The sequence below is a fragment of the Thermobia domestica genome, chromosome 3, assembly GCF_964235325.1.
Source record: "Thermobia domestica chromosome 3, izTheDome1.hap1.1, whole genome shotgun sequence".
NCBI classification, from domain to species: Eukaryota; Metazoa; Arthropoda; class Insecta; order Zygentoma; family Lepismatidae; genus Thermobia; species Thermobia domestica.
In genome coordinates, this window is record NC_137456.1 from 20,565,535 (window position 1) to 20,582,535 (window position 17,001).

A 17,001-nucleotide genomic window follows, 5' to 3' on the forward strand; every position below is an offset into this window, starting at 1 on the left:
GCAGGCTTTGTAACCTTTCTTTCCGATCACTCCTCGTAATAGATTTGAAGGGAAAATTGAAAACACGTTTAAATTATTTAATTTCGTAAGATATAAAAATCTAGTACTCTGAAAGTTGAACATATCTACAGTTATGTCTGGCTAAATTTTGGAGTAATTCTTGTGTTAAATACTGTATGTCGTTTTCTTAGTGCATAAGGTTGCTTTCCTTTCTTCCTGTGAAACTTTGCTATAGAGTTGAGTTGAGTTGATTTTGAGTTTAACGTCCCGTTCAGCTGCGAGGCTATATAAGACGTGGACCTACTGATTAACGTGGAATCCGAACCACATGAGCTCCCGCCGGGAATCGAACCCGGGTCTCCCACGCCAAAGGCGCGTACGCTAACCGCTTAGCCACGGAGGAGCTCAGCTTTGCTATAGAGTTCAGTTCATTTGTTGTGTACACTCAAACACAATAATTTTGATTAATTTTTTTATTATGTTTTAGGTATGGGGTCTTGGAGTTGAAGATCGTGTTATATACCACAGAACAGGTGTTTTACCGTCCGAACTCACAGGAAAAACATGGAAGGAGATCCGCTTACCAACGCAGCTTAGTAGAACGAGTAGCAATGCTAGTCTGTGGTCCAACACCAAAAGTGCAGGTTGCAGTAGTGCTAACAGTACCCCACGCGATAAGAGACATCGTAGTTTCAGTGCTTCACGAAATGAACCATTTAGCAGAAGCGATGAAATGAAATCAACTCCACCGGCAGTTAGCGGCTCTCCTGTTCTTCAGTCGTTGACACCGTGGCAACGAAGTACTGATGGAACATCGATAACTGTTACCCAAAGCTTAATTCAAATAGCTTCGGCAGCTGGGAGGGAAAGTCCAATACCTCCAATTGTTGAAGATAACATTACAGAAACCACATCGAAATCTTGTGATGATGCAGTTCCTTCTGCGAACGATTTGGACCCGGTTGAACCCCAGTTCGATGCGGGTGATACAGGTGTTACGTCGGAAATGAGTGAACTACATGTAGATTCAGTTAGTACTCAAGATAACGAGTGTTTTAATAATAATACTGTTGCCACATTCCCTGATGATGAAACTGACCGACAAACGGATGCGGACTCTGGAGTGTTTGCAATACTTGATCATGATGATTCACTGTGTTTTGGAGAATGTGATGTGTTGTGGAGTTGGATGTGTGCACGTGCATGTATGGTAGATCCCTTGCAGCTTCCTAATTGGTAAGTTCTAGGAAATAGCTATGGAATTAAGTGAAATTTTTAGTTTCACGTATCACAACTATTCTATTTAGGCTAAAGGAGGTGGATAATTAATGAAAGTGAATTATGACGAAAAATTGGCGGAATGAGAATGTGGGAGGAAACGGGAGAACTCTGGGAAAACTTACGGATACGATGTTGTTCACCGCAAACTCGCATGATTGGTGGTCGAACCTGGGACCTCTCGCACTAGAGGTGAGCGGCCTACCTTTGAACCACCATGTGATAATTGTACGGTCAATCCATGCAAAGTGATCGAGAAAAAAGAAAAATTGCCGCTCGACCTTTTCAAAAAAATCTAATTTTTTCATGAATGTTTATCCTATATCAGGGTACTTCAAAACCTCAATTATTTTTACAACATCCCATGGAGACGCGACGGCTGTCGCCATTTTGCGTTTTTTCGATTTTAGGCGTTTACGTTGTTTTGAATATCTCAGCATGTATTTGTCCTACCAAATTGAAAATTGCCGGACGTGTCCAACTCGTGCAGAGCTAGCACTTTGATCTCTTAATATTTTTGCCTAAAACCACTGGAAGGGAATGAAATCAGAGTCTGCAGTAGCAACATTTTTGGACATTGAAAACATGTTTGGGAAGAGGAAACAACTGACGTAGAGGTCTGAATTTGTGTGTGCATATAGTCTGAGGACATAAGTTTATACACAAAAATTTACAGACCTGTAGCTGCTCCCAAAGAACTGAAAAAAAATCGTAAAGTTGGGGAATTATACCAATTTAGCATATTTCACTGTCGAATATCTCCAATGGGCCTGGATTAAAAAATCTGAAATTTTGGGAATAGTCCTTCCTTTAGGGAATTCGTGTTACTATTCGGTTCAAAATCTCTTGTCGTCGCGAGTTCTGTCGAGGAATTTGAAGCTTAAAATATATAAAACGATAATCATGCCTGTTGTTCTGTATGGTTGCGAAACATGGTCGCTTACTCTGAGGGAAGAACATAGACTGAAAGTATTTGAGAACAGGATCCTGAGAAGAATATTCGGACTCAAGAGGAACGAGAATGGGGAATGGCGGAAGCTTCATAACGAGGAACTACATAGTTTATACGGTTTACCCAACATTGTTAGGGTCGTCAAGTCTAGGAGGCTTAGGTGGGCAGGTCATGTAGCTAGAATGGAAGAAAGTAGAAACGCTTTCAAAGTCTTGACTGGTAGACCCATAGGAAAACGACCATTAGGAAGACCTAGGCGCAGATGGGAGGATAATATTAAGATGGATCTCTCAGAGATTGGAATACAAAGTAGAAACTGGATCCAATTAGCTAAGGATAGAAGTCAGTGGAGAGCTTTTGTGAACGCGGCACTGAACCTCCGGGTTCCATAGGCCATAGAGTTAGTTAGTTAGTTAGTTAGTCCTTCCTTTAGTATACCATAACACACAACATAGCATGTTTTGTGTTTTTGAGCAGCCAAAGTATTAAGTAATGACGTCCTACTCTAGGAGGTGTTTTGTTGATAAAATCTACTTGAAATTTGTTGTTGTGAAGAAATATGAAGTAGGATGAATGGTTAGTCCAGTCAAAGCTCTCAGGCTCGTTTCTTTCCTCTAGTTGTGACACTGTCTTATCACACCCACAGCAGCACTGGTGAAGAATGCCGCTAGCGGTAGAAGGCGAGGAAAGTCAAAATGCTCCCTTGAAAAAAAAAAAAAAAAAAAAAAAAGTCCATAAGTACTCCATGATCTTGCTGCTTGCTGTATCAATGAAATGATACTCAATCATGTTTATTCTTGTTTTAAGTGTCAACTCATGCAGGAGACTGTTGTCCTTTCGTTTTATCTACATTCTCAAGTCAGTGAACACGTACTTGCTGTAAACACTGCCTGCGGAATGCCATTACTTAATACTTTGACCCCCTTCTGCTCAAAAACACAAAACGCGCTTCGTTGTGTTATGCAATACTAAAGGACTAACTATTCCCAAAATTTCAGATTTTTTTTATCCAGGCCCATTGGAGATATTCGACAGTGAAATATGCTAAATTGGTATAATTCCCCAAATTTACGTTTTTTTTTTCAGGCTTTTGGGAGCAGCTACAGGTCTGTAAATTTTGTGTATTAACTTATGATCCCGGACTACATGCACACACAAATTCAGACCTCTACGTCAGTTGTTTCCTGTTCCCAAACATGTTTTCAATGTCCAAAAATGTTGCTACTGCAGACCCTGATTTCACCCCCTTCAAGTGGTTTTAGGAAAAAATGTTAAGAGATCAAAGTGTTAGCTCTGCACGAGTTGGAGACGTCCAGCAATTTTCAATTTGGTAGGACAAATGCATACTGAGATATTCAAAACAGCGTAAACGCCTAAAATCGAAAAAAACTCAAAATGGAAGCAGCCCTTGTTTCGGCATGGGATGTTGTAAAAAATAATTAATTGAGGTTTTGAAGTACCCTGATGTAGGATAAACATTCACGAAAAAATTAGATTTTTTGGAGACGGTCGAGCTGCACATGCTTGATCATTTAGAATGGTTTGACTCTGTAGCCATTGTGTAGTTTCCAGGAATTATATGTATTGGTAAATTTTTAGCAATCTTGATAAAAGTCTAACAAGACATGCTTCCAAGGTTCAAATTACATATTTTTTTTTTTTCCGTAAGAGGTTGAGACACATTCTATAACAACTAATTTTAATTTAGCTTGAGTCATATTAGAAGTTAAAAACAAAAATTTCACTTACCAAATTAAGAAAATATTCTGTTGAGACTGATTCTTCTTGTAAAGTTTCACAGCCGTTTGCATTTGTAATGAAATTTATTTGCTACCTATACATTGAAATGCTAGAAAAGTTTGTCTGTTTGTGGCGAATCCTTTCGACAGTGGATTCTCGGGAACCATATGCTCTAGAAAATGCCGTTTTCACTGATCGATTGCAAATTTTGTATAGATTGTTTAGTTCTTTTCGAATATATATATATATATATATATATATATATATATATATATAAAACATGGCCCATGTTTCTTTATTTTGTACATTTTTTAGGGGTACACTGGAAGTGTTGAAATTGTAAAAAAGTAAAACACCATATTCTACGAGTTATACATTCCAACAGCGCATATTTGTATATAGGGGTTGCATAATTATCCGGCGTTTCTTTCATGCCCAAATGATAATGAAAAATGAAGTATAACCATTTCTCCAGGCTAAGATGAATCTTTATTGTTAGGAGTTTTTTTGCCCAGTGAACACCATATATTACAGACATAACTACTTGTCTGTGTAAATATTTGCTTATTACATACTGCGTGCAAGAAGAAAGAAAACGCTGATCGTACATGAAATAGAAACTCCAATCGGAAGTTGGCTCAAATCTTGCAAACGGTACGAGATATTGAAAAGGAATATCTCCCCTTTATGTTACCCCTTGCCGGGTTTTATCAAGACGTCTTTCACTTGTGTCTGTAAAGGGACATGCTGTGGGAAATGTCAAGGAGATTCATGCTCATATGTGAATGATGCGCTTTGTAGGAAGCACAGGTTCAGCTAGTGTTTAAAAAGAATAGTAAGAAAGAATTGAACAGAACATGATACTCATTAGAAAGTATTCCATCTTAGGCTTCCAGGAATCAGGTTAGAGAATTTATCAAGTGATATATTTCGTAAATCGGAAAATACCTTGGGAGGAGAAACACTTTTGAATAATTCTTTATTCAATCACAGAATGATGTACAGAATAGTCAGTCTTAATAAGAGTTGAAATCTCGTGTTGAACGATATCATTAATCTGAAAACAGACAATAAGCCGCTGTGGCTCAGTGGTAGAGCGCTCACCTTTGGTGAGTCTGAACCTGGTTATATCCCATCTTCCACTAAATGAGCTTTGTGGTGGAAGAAACTGTTTGCGTGGGTTTGATCTTTGCAGCTGAATGATCTCCATCATTTTTAACACAACCTTCTTTTATGTACGAGTAGTGCTGCTAGTAGCACAATCACTGCTTAGCTGTTTATGCAGACTTTTATCTGAATATCTCGGGCAATCAGCCAGATGAATTCCGCGTCGTCCAACGTTTCGGGGATACTGTATGAAGACGAGAACAATGTTGTCAGTTCTCTAAATTTTGGACGACGTGGAATTCACCTGGGTGACGGCCCGTAATCAGTTATATTCATCACAACGACCAGGAAAGCTTCAGTTCTCAGATTTTTATCTGTTTTACGAACTTTTTCTGTCCTTTGATACTATTTCATTTGGAACGAAATGTCAGGATTCAATATGTTGTTTTGTTAACATTTTAAGTTTTAATGTTAAAATAACTGATTCTTGCAAGTTTTTGATGAATTCTTAGCTTCGTCGTACTATGAAAAGATGGTTCGCATTGAAAAATTAAAACGTCATAAAATCAAAACGTGAAAATTAAATATACGGTCTGAGCTGCTAAGTTCCTAACGTTTACACTCTAATCTTAAATGCCACTAAGCAGAGTTTTGTAAATAGTATATTTGAATTACTTACTGGATTGTGTAACATGAAACGTCGGATAATGGGGCAAACATCAAATCTGGGAGATACCTCTTGTATCGTTAGACATGGGTTTTTGTCAAAAATTGCGCTCAGTTGTTCTTCGTTCTTACATAACGATCATCTTCCACGTTCATTATTGAGATTGAAATCACCCGAATAGGAACTTTTAGTATATCGCCGGGGGGCCGAGGTGGCTCAGTGGTAGAGCGTTCACCTCTGGTGCTAGGGGTCTTGGGTTCAAACCCTGCTCCCGTCAAGTGGACTTTGTGGTGGACAAACACCGTGTGCGTGGGTTTTCTCGGGGTTTTCCCGTTTCCTCCCACTTTCTTCATTCCACCATTTCATTCATATCTCATCATCACCGTCTCCTTTAGCCTAACCGGCATAAACGTGGGACGTAAAACTCAAAAATTTCATTTTCATTTCTGTTTTCGCCGAATGCTGTGTTAATCTTATGGGTTACACTTGAAGTATTATGGCTTAATTCTAGTCAAAAAGTAAAGACATTTTGGCTTCATCTCCCTTCAGTGTCCTGAAAAGTAAACTAATACCTTCACAAGCATATTTGTTTCACCGATACAAGCAGACACTTCGTCGAGTTCGTTCTCGTTTTTATCAGATGCGTCTTAAAAACACTGACCCGAAATGTCTCAACTAAAAGTCAGAAAATTTAGGAAATCATGTTACATAACCCGTTACATTATTTGATTTGCTTCTTACATCATTTTACGATTGATAATTCGTGTGCCCATAGTGTTGATATTTATCTGAATAGTCATATCGTGTTAGATATCGTGCCTCAGAAAGCTAATGACAGGAACTTCCCTCAGTGCTCCGTAATACTGAAACAGTTGCGTCAATTTATGAGGGAAGAGATTTCCCTATCACATTTCTGCTTTCAGTTCTGAATAATCAAGAAATTGTGTACACCAGTAACATATTCCGTCTATAATAGTTGCTTTGTTGTGAACTTCAGAACATTTTAAAACCAGTTTGAGCATTATTTCTTGTTCCATGTATAAAAGTACGTTTTCCCAAGGCCAGGAAAAGCTTGCTTGAAAAGATTAATTCATTCCGAAATTACTGACAAAGCAATATAGAAAAAACTGTGGAATATGTTAGCGACTATCGAAGCTCAAGCATAATAAAAAAACAAATAATATATGGAAAGCTCTGTATCCGCTGTCGGCCATTCCGACAAGAAAAACAATCTCTGATTTTCTTAATAGTCATTTTCTGGACGCGCCTGTATCTTGATACTAATTTTTGTGCTATGATTGTTTTCGTAAAGAAAATTACCTGGGTTTTAATTTACTAAAAACTGTACGTGAACTGGCTTACTTGATATGGTAATATTCACATTCTAAACTACCGAAGCTAGTAGCTGTCCCGTAATCTAGCTTTTTTGGAGGCAATATATTGTGGTGGGGAACGGCTTATACTATGACGATTGGTCTGTGCACTGACCAATTACACCAGATTCAAGCTCCCGTCGTGATTTGGAGCCCATGTTAATACAGGGTCTGCCCCCCACCCCCCAAAAAATATCGGGAGTGATTGTTTCTAGCGAACGTGGTCTCCGTGAGCATGAATGTAGGTAGAGCGGTATCAGGAATCCAACACGACATGGCTCAGTTGCCTCCGCTACTACAGAGTGTGTCACACCCGAAATAAGCAATTGTTTTGTGATGTCGTCAGGAATCAAAATGCAGCGCATCATTGAACAGTAGTATGCGATCAAATGTTGTATGAAACTGATAACAGCCGATGCCTGCGACTCTTGCGGGGGGATACCATTTCCAAAACACAAGTTTTCAAGTAGCACAAGAAGTTTAAAGAAGGAAGTGAAGTCGTCGAGAAACGAGTAACATGCAGGGCGTCCATTAGTAAGCCGAAATGAGAAAAATGTGGTAAAAGTAAAATAATGATGTCTTAATGTTAGAATGATAGCGAAAAAAGTTGTGTTTACCGAAATCCAGTTATCAGAGCATTAGCAGACGAAAGTATGTTCCAAAGTGGCTCCAAAAGTTTTGTACGTTTAATAGAACGAAACTCGTATGTCGATTTGATACAAACTAATAAAAAAAATAAAATGAAATCTTTGAGTTTTACGTCCCACGGTTATGCCGGTTAGGCTAAAGGAGACGGTGATGATGAATAATGAATGAAATGGTGGAATGAAGAAAGTGGGAGGAAACGGGAGAACCGCGACAAAACCCACGCATACGGTGTTTGTCTACCAGAAAGTTCACTTGGCGGGAGACGGGATCGAACCTGGGACCCCAAGCACCAGAGGTGAACGCTCTACCACTGAGCCACCGCGGTCCCTTACAAACTAATGAAACGTGTGGGATGTGAACCTGATTTTTTCAGTGTGACAACTGGTGATGAGACATGTGTGTTCGAGTATGGTCCCAAGATGAAAAGGCAAAGCGCTAGGTGGCACTCAACCACATCTCTTCGACCTCTCGTCTCCCACAAAGGTCTGCAGGAACAAATCAAAAGAAAATGAAAGTAATTCTCATCGTTTTCTTTGACTCAAAGGGTGTAGCCCGCAGGGAGTTTGTATGTGCTAGACAAACAGTAAACTGTCAATTCTGTGCTGGTGCTCGAGCGGTTGAAGTAAGGTTCATCACATCCAATACTCCATGACAATGCATTGGGTCCCATATCAGTACACGTAAGAAAATTTCTGGTGAAGAAAAGCGTGGAAATGCTGCTACTGACTCCCTATAGTGCACGTCTGGCTCCACCCGATTTCATTCTCTCCTTTCGGATAAAATGGAGCCTGTAAAGAGACTATAAAGAGTGCGAGCAGCTTCGACATAATGCCTGAAGAAGATTCTGGTTGCAGACTTCCAAGAGACGTATCAAGCATGACAGAACGGTATTTTGACGCAAAAGGATTTTATTTCGAAGAATTTCGAAACACTGTGCTTATATCTGCAATATTTTCTCTCTCTCTCTCTCTCTCTCTCTTTTTTTTTTTTTTTTCTTCATAAATAGTCTTAATACTTTTTGGACAGACCATGTCTTTCATAACCTCGGAATTACTTGAGGACGGAAAACACAAAAACTCAAGCTTAACATTGAGGGACACGGTGGCTCAGTGGTAGAATGTTTGCTTCTAGTGCACGGGGTCCTTGATTCGATACCCGGCCAAGTAAGTTTATAGTGGACAACATCGTGTCCGTGGGTTTTCTCGAGGTACTTCCATTTCCTCCCACATATCATTCCACGAATTCTTCCATCATCTTTCACTTGCCTGAATCAATCATCTTCTTTAGCGTAAAGGACATCATCATGGGACGATAAACTGAAAGTTTTTATGTCATTTTTAAACTTAACATTCTAAACTGTGTAGTTGTATGCACTCAGCTGTAAGGATTAGAAAACTCTGCTGTAAGCATAGGAAAACTCTGAACGTGGAGTGAAGATCTTTTGTGATGCCATGCCATCGTTTCGTGAAAAAAAAAAAAAAAAAAATGTGTCTTTTCAAAATAAATAAATAAATAAAGAGTATATTTCCTGCTGTTCGGTTTGTATTCGTTTCTGACTTCCGAACTTTTTTTTTTTTTTTTTGAACAATTGTCGAAAATGCTAAATAATCTCATTTCATATTTTTTTCTTTCTTTTATTTTTCTGCTTGGTAGAACTTCGATAAAATAACGGAGCAAGGCAATGTTATTTCGTGGTTAGAAGTAGCGAATAATGTGCTGGATGAGTATTAAATGAATTTGTTACATTTCTACAGGTTTACCGAAGCTTTTCCTAGTCAGCAGACACACGTTTTAGAGCCGTGGCGTTTGAAAGTGGTAGAAGAGCTTCGCAAGCGATCTGAGAGAGAAACTTCGGGTTACGAAGACTACGAAAGGGCTGTGGAAAGGTAATATAATAAATAGTGTATAGGTGTTTTATAATATAATAAATAGTGTATATGTGTTTTATAATACGAGGCTTAGTCATAAAGTTAGTTTCACTGCTTAAGAGTCTTCATCCCGGCCAAATTAAAATACCGCTAATTTTACAGTAATTATGTGATATCTTCAAATAGATTAAAGGTAATCGAAATGTGGAACAAGAGCGCCCTAGACAATATTATTTTACATGAGAAACCGTTATCACGACTCACTTATCTGCTTTCGATTTCGAGCCATTTTGAAAATCGGCATTTATTTTCGCGTTTCTAAACAGCTGAAAATGGAAAGCCGCTAGGTGACTTGTGATAACGGTATCTCACGCAAAATAATATTGTCTAGGGCGCTCTTGTCCCATATTTCAATTATCTTTTATCTATTTGAAGATATCACATAATTACTGTAAAATTAGCGGTATTTTAATTTCGCCGGGATGAAGGCTCTTAAAAAAAATAAAACAAAATAGAAATTTTAATATAACTTTATTTGTATCGTACAGTTTCATTCACAAGTTACTTTTGAACATAATTACCGCCGTTATTTAAGTATTTGTCGAAGCGTGGTACAAGTTTTTCCATGCCTTCTGCAAAGAAATCCCGTCCAATGCCCGATAACCATTCTTGGGCTGCAGCTTTCACCTCATCATCCGAGTGGTACAATCGCTTTGAAAGTTCGTCTATTGTTATGCGTCTGTTTGCAAGAATGCATTCATTCACGCAAGCAGCGATTTTCGGATTTGTGTTGCAGTTGATGGTCATTCCTCGCGCTCAGCATCATCAATATCTATACGTCAGTTCTCAAACATGTTGCACCACTTCGCGATAGATTCACGTGACATTACATTTTCACCATACACTTCATGCAACTGCCTAGAAATTTCAGTGCAGCTACACCTTTTCGCCCACACAAAATGAATCACTGCACGCATTTCCAATTTGGACGCCACTTGCAGCTGTCGAGACATGTTTACGGCTGATATCAGAACATCTCTACTTGCCTCGTGAAAGCCGCTGAGCTACATGATACAGGTACACTCATGTCCAAAATTATTGTCGCATGTCTATAAATATGTTGTAGGAATATAATTTGATAACGAATTCGCCTGGTATTTCTTATAATGTTAGTATGTACATAATCGGCAAAGATATGTATGTGGCAAATTTCATGTGAAAAGAGCAGTAAATAAGAACAATAAAACGAAAATAAAACCTTGTCTATTTAGGAACATTTTGTTTTACTCATTCTAATTTTTGTATTTATAATTCTTTTCGTATGAAATTTACCACAAATATACATTTCCCGATTATACATTTAAGTATCAGTATTAAAAGTACCCTGCAAAATCATTATCAAATTATATTCTTACAAGAAGACAGTTATAGATATGCGACAATCATTTTGGACATGACTGTATATAGCCGTAGTGTTGCCACACACTTTCAGCCTTTGACTGAAAATATTTACGAAGGAGTACAACTAATTTTCTGACTGATTTGAAACTCATATATGCTGTTGAACACTGATAGTTTTTAAAAACAAAAATATTTGGAGCAAAAAGTACATGTATCAAGGGGTGAATGGAGAAAGTTTTATAACGCGAAACTTCATGTTATCGCTCTAATGATTTTTTAAAATGAAATTTACGATTGATGTCGAGCGAGGTATGTTGCTAACATGCAAATCACAAACAAGGTTTAATAGAATTCTGTTGTAGTTAAAGAACTTCGAAGTAGACGAAGAAAATTGTAAAAGATAATATAAATCTAAAAAAGTGGGTATTACGAGGAATGATCAAAAAGTAAAGTTACAAAGCCTGCAGTGAAACGTGTATATATTATTTCATACAACCAATACAGCCAACCGATAATACATACATTAGGTTATTTTTCGACAATCTCCATTTTGGTTGAGGTACTTATCACATAGTGTGATGAGTTTGAACATTCCCTCCTGTTAAAAATCCTGTCCTTGTATGTTCAGCCACGTTGTCACAAAGTGCTTCACCTTCTCGTCTGAAGCGAAGCGACGGTACAATGTGGCGAACGCTTCCGAACCACATTCTCGATTCTGCCATCAGATCCGCAACGTGATCCTTCTGTTGTCTTGAATTAGCTCCTCCACGCGAGTTATGTTCAAATTTGTTGATGCCGTGCTGGGTCGGCCACTGCGGTCCTCGCCGGTGACGTTTGCTCTACCAGCTGCAAATTTTCGACACCATTCTGCGATATACTGACGAAATATTACAGTCCCTCCTTAAACCTTTACCAGCTGCTGGTGAATTTCAGCCACGGTTACATGTTTCGCCCTCAGAAATCGAATAACTGAGCGGACTTCTTTGCGAGACCAGTTTTCCAAAGGAGTCGCCATTTGTGTTTACCTACAACTAGCGCCGCAAGTGGCGGGTTACTGAAACTGCACAGTTGCCAACTCTATGTATTAAAATTACCGCACACTTCTTATTCTTCTATAACAGACAAAACTCCAGAAACACCTTAGTTTCTGAACGTAATAACCTTTATTTCTCCGGCGATGAACTTCTACTAATATGACTTCTCTCACAAGGCGCCACTGCTTCTTTGAATGTAACATATAATATATATATATTCTAATTTTGAACTTTTAAAATAGCAGAGTATTTATATGTATTAAAATAATTAAAAAGAAAATAAAATCTGGGCTACAAATATTTCTTTAAAAATACGAGAGCAATTCGAATAAAAACCTCCGTTTGCGCATGTGCAAGAAATGACCAAGAAGAGCGACGTCTGTGGCACTATGTGCATTAGTTAAGTAGGCAGTGGAAGAAGAAGATTGCGTTGCAGTTCACTCATCCGCTATAACAATTGAAAATAAACGCTCCAATAAAAAATAAATCCAATCAGATGTGAAGTGCTTGCGGTAATACGATTTTTGATGGCGAAAAAACTTTGCAATTCATCGCAAACTGTATGGTGTTTACAGACCAAACGTAATAAGTAAAGATATCGTACGTGAATGGTGTTGCATGTTTAAAGATGGACTCAAAAAGTTTGAAGCATTTCCACTAGGATGTTTTTGATGATTCTCCCGATAGCCCAGATTTGACGCCAGGCGACTACCCCCTCTTCAGCTACATGAAACAGTAACTTGCATCGACAATGACAATGCGCTTCACAACGCTGTTAGCGGGTGGCTTTATTCCCAAAGGGAAGGGGGGGGGGGATATTTTTGCAGAAGGAATTTCAGACCTTGTAAAACGTTATGACAAGTGCCTCAATTTGAATGGTGAATAAGTTGAAAAGTAATGTAATATTGTACTTTTCTAATGTGTGTAATAAAAGTTTTGTTTCTTCAAGTGTATGCCATTAATAAAAAAACAGCGTTTTTTTTCCGAAGTGCTCTCGTATATACAGAAACATTTATGTGTATTTTCTTTTAACTTCTTGCTAGATCATCATGGGTGAAGACTGGAAAAGCTCGATGTTCTCTGAAAGGAGCATCACACACTTTCCAAGATTGTATAGTGGAGTTAGAGTGGGTTGGTAGCGATCAAGGTAGCTTAGATTGTGGGACACTCACTGTCTTCTCACCAAGCAAAACCAGGACTATGGTAAGTTAAGTATAATAGCAAGTCAAAAAAATCACAAACCTTTTTATATGCCATGGGGTTCCTACTCTGATGACTTATTTTCATCCTGTTATTTGAATAACCAATCCTGTCGCCGTCATCATTGAAGAACTATGGTTTCTAAATAGTTTTACGTGTTATTTACAGTAGGACTTTCCTAAAACATTAATAATAAAGTCACTGTTTAACTATTGATTATTACCTAAACATAGTAGCTCAAATATGAAGATGGCAATTATACTTAAATTAAACAATATAAGACGCAAGTATGTACATTTTGAAATCCTACGAGAGACGTTCAAGTTATAACTGAAATTTCTTTTTTTTTGTGTGTGTGTGTGTGTGTGTGTGTGTTTTACATAGAAAAGACAACATGCAAATCAAGATATGTTCTTTTTCAAGGTACCCTCCATGTACACACACGCACGTATCCCCTAATCCTGCGGCATAAAATTCTTTGGAACGGTCATTGAGCCATTTCAGCACGCACGTTTTGACTTCGTAGTCGGTGTGGAATTTTTGTCCTCCCAAGGGCTCCTTGAAAGGACCAGAAAGATGGAAGTCGCAAGGCGACAGATGGGGGCTATATGAGGGATAGTATAGGATATCCCAACCAAGTTTGGTGATAGATGTGACCGTTGCCGTGGCTGTATGAGGACACGCGTTGTCATGCAGGATGATGACGACATCCTTCACCGTCTGTGGCCGTTTTCTACTCAAACCCTCTTTGACTTTGGTCCGGAGGAAGTTGCTATAGTACGCCGCATTGATTATGGCTAGGAAATCAATGCATATCACCCCGTATTTGTCCTAGAATACCGTCACCATCAATTTGCCAGCGGACGCTTATGCCGCGAATTTTTTCGGCTCCGGCGAGTCATGCCTCTGCTCCATGTTGGAACGCTTTGACTCTGGAGATGCTGAGACGAGACGTTTTCTCTACACTGCTTCTGGTAGAACGTTAGCATTATTGGAACCCATCTGGTTGTGATTTTCCGGAAGTGCAGGTGTTCGTGGATTATCGTTTCCATACTTCCCTCTCTGCTGATTGTTTTCGCACTCAAATCTCTCACACTGATGCTTCGATTACTCAGAATGAGATGCTTCATCCGACGAATGTTGGTTACGAATGTTGGCGTGGAGTACGAACAAGAGAACGAATTCTCTTCCCGCCTTGAATTTTCAACACCACTCGAATACTTGCGACTGAGAGAGAGTTTCTTCACCATGTTGCACACTTAATCCTCTGAAGATTTGAGCAGGTTTCACACCTTCCTTCAAGAGAAACTTGGTAATGCAGTGCTGCTCCACTGTGGCCTCCGGCTCAACTCTGCAAGGTTTGTTGCTATCGACCATTGCCGCTCTCTGAGACTTTATCTCCGCAACTGCCCATTGTCGCAGAAAAGTATCAGGGTTACCCTATCACAGGATGGGACACGGACGCCAAGCTGTACTGAGCAACACCTGGAAAAAAAGAAATTCCAGTTATAAACTGAACGTCTCTCGTATGTGCTATGTAAGGATGAACGTTCTTTTATTAAGAAGTTTGGTTTACCAAAACTCCTTTATAAGTTTATCCCGTCTGTCCTTCCGTCTATTCGGGACACAAAAAATATGTGTCCGTGCGTCCGGGAGACAAAAACGAAGTCTCAAAAACTATACGTAGTGATGTAGAGGGTTTAAAATTAGGAACAGGTTCATTGATGGAGGTGATCTGTCCACCAGAAGTGGTAGAAATAAATCATTTTCAGCGTTTACGTTGATCATTGTACAGCAAAAACAGCAGATTGCGACAAGCTAATTCCTAATCGATTAAGCATTCCAATAATACATTTAATCGTTGTCTTAACTGTCTACTAAAACCGGAAGTAATAAAAATTCATTAGAACTTCCGGTTTCAATATATACTGTACATTACATAGAGCAAAAATGATTTTAAAAAACGAGAAGCGGATTTTCCGGAATCGATTTATCGTTCTAAGAATAACTAACATATTTTCTCCTAAACATCTATTCTAACCGGAAGTGGCAGAAATCAACCACTTCCGGTTTTAACGTTGATTGCTATGATGTAAAAACGGTAATAGATTGCTGAGAAGCAGATTTTCGCAATCAGTTAAGAGTTGCAAGAATATATTCCATGTCCTCTGTAATCTCTGTATTAAAACTGGAAGTGGTAAAAGTTAACTACCACATTCGATTTCAGTATTAATTTGAGAAAATATCACGCCATATAAACCAAACTTCTTCTTGTAGTATACAAGTGGCACTGTTGTTTTTTCCCCAAGCCCTTGCGTTATTAATTGCTAGATATGTAATTGTGGCTTTCTAATTATTTAATATTTAGAAAGTACTATCAAAATACTCGTTCTTCGTGAGAATACGTTTCATTTGGACTTACAGGGCTGAATTGGGATTTAAACGGCGAACAGCGACCCCAAAAACTGTGGATTCAACACTAATATCGATCATTTTTATAACTCCGCCCCTCCTCCGTCCTGTAAGTTCCAGGGTTGAATTTGAGTTTAAACGGCATCGAAACTGTCACTGTTCGTCTCAGCGACCTCGAAAACTATGAATTCGACACTAATATTGATCATTTTCGATCATTTTTAAATAACTCCCCGTCCACTAAATTGCACCGCCAAAATGAAATGATAAAAAACATCCCAGGCCCAAACCTCATTTATGTTGAAAATTTGATCGAGATTAATCTGGTGGTTCAGGAGGTAACGTCGAAGTAACAAACAATATGACATTCATTTTTATATATACAGTATATATTGTGGTTTTGATATAGTTCTTATAATGAAAGAATGATGTGTCATCAAATCAGTTGAGACAATTTTGACGTAGCTGTAGGGGATAAGCTGGTCCTGGCCAAGAACGAAGACTGTCTCAAAAACATGTTGTGACTTGTTTTCTGAAGTAACGTTTTGTATTTTGTAGAAAATTGTGCATAGAGTATTCTAATATTCACTTGATTCGTGCAGTATTTTGAAGCAAATTGAACAGTGGAGAATAGAATTATCGGCACTTTTAAGGAAGTCGTGCTGGATACCTCCTGTAATTTGTCCATTATTTTAGATTTTTAAGACGCCTTGATTTGGGTGAACTTATTTTGGAGTGAATTAATTTGAGTGCGGATTAGGTACACATAACTTTACTTCATGAGGCTGATAAAGAAAGTAATGTAAAAGGACAATTTATTCTTAAATAAATACATATAATAAGAATACGTTCTCAAAAGTTTTTCGTTCTTTTCTTTTCCAGGTGCAGTTTAGTCTTTCAGAAATAACCTGTATCTCGTGTTGTAGTGAACCGTCAAATCCTCGCATTGCTTTGCACACTCCAAAATTAACAGCAGAGTTACTGCCAGCGAGGTTGCAGTTCTATGGTGATGTTGATATGGAAGACTGGATGGCAAATATCACTTCTGGTAAGTTGGATTCATTATCATATTTATATGCGAAAACGTGTTAAGTTGATATTAAAAGATGTGTTACGTAGGGATTTTATAAGCAACAAAATTTGATCCAATTCCGTAAGGAAGAAAAAGAAAAAGATAGATATTCTTCCGTACATACAATAGTGAGTGTGATTCTTAATATTTTGTTTCTCTGATATACAGAGAGTGCAAAATGTACGATTGGAGCCGAATCGAACCCGGTCTCTTAGCGGGTCCGCGGTGGCTCAGTGGTAGAGCGTTCAC

General features: G+C 38.5%; 1 protein-coding gene across 1 annotated transcript in view; it reads left to right on the forward strand.

Annotated features, from left to right (window-relative positions):
* Positions 1-17,001, forward strand: part of Pex23 (tectonin beta-propeller repeat-containing peroxin 23) — a 118,183-nt gene that overhangs the window by 44,058 nt on the left and 57,124 nt on the right. The window contains exons 8-11 of the mRNA XM_081750542.1: positions 488-1,236; positions 9,520-9,651; positions 13,112-13,271; positions 16,563-16,728. Coding sequence (XP_081606668.1) covers positions 488-1,236; positions 9,520-9,651; positions 13,112-13,271; positions 16,563-16,728 — 1,207 coding nt within the window. The remainder of the gene's footprint in view (positions 1-487; positions 1,237-9,519; positions 9,652-13,111; positions 13,272-16,562; positions 16,729-17,001) is intronic.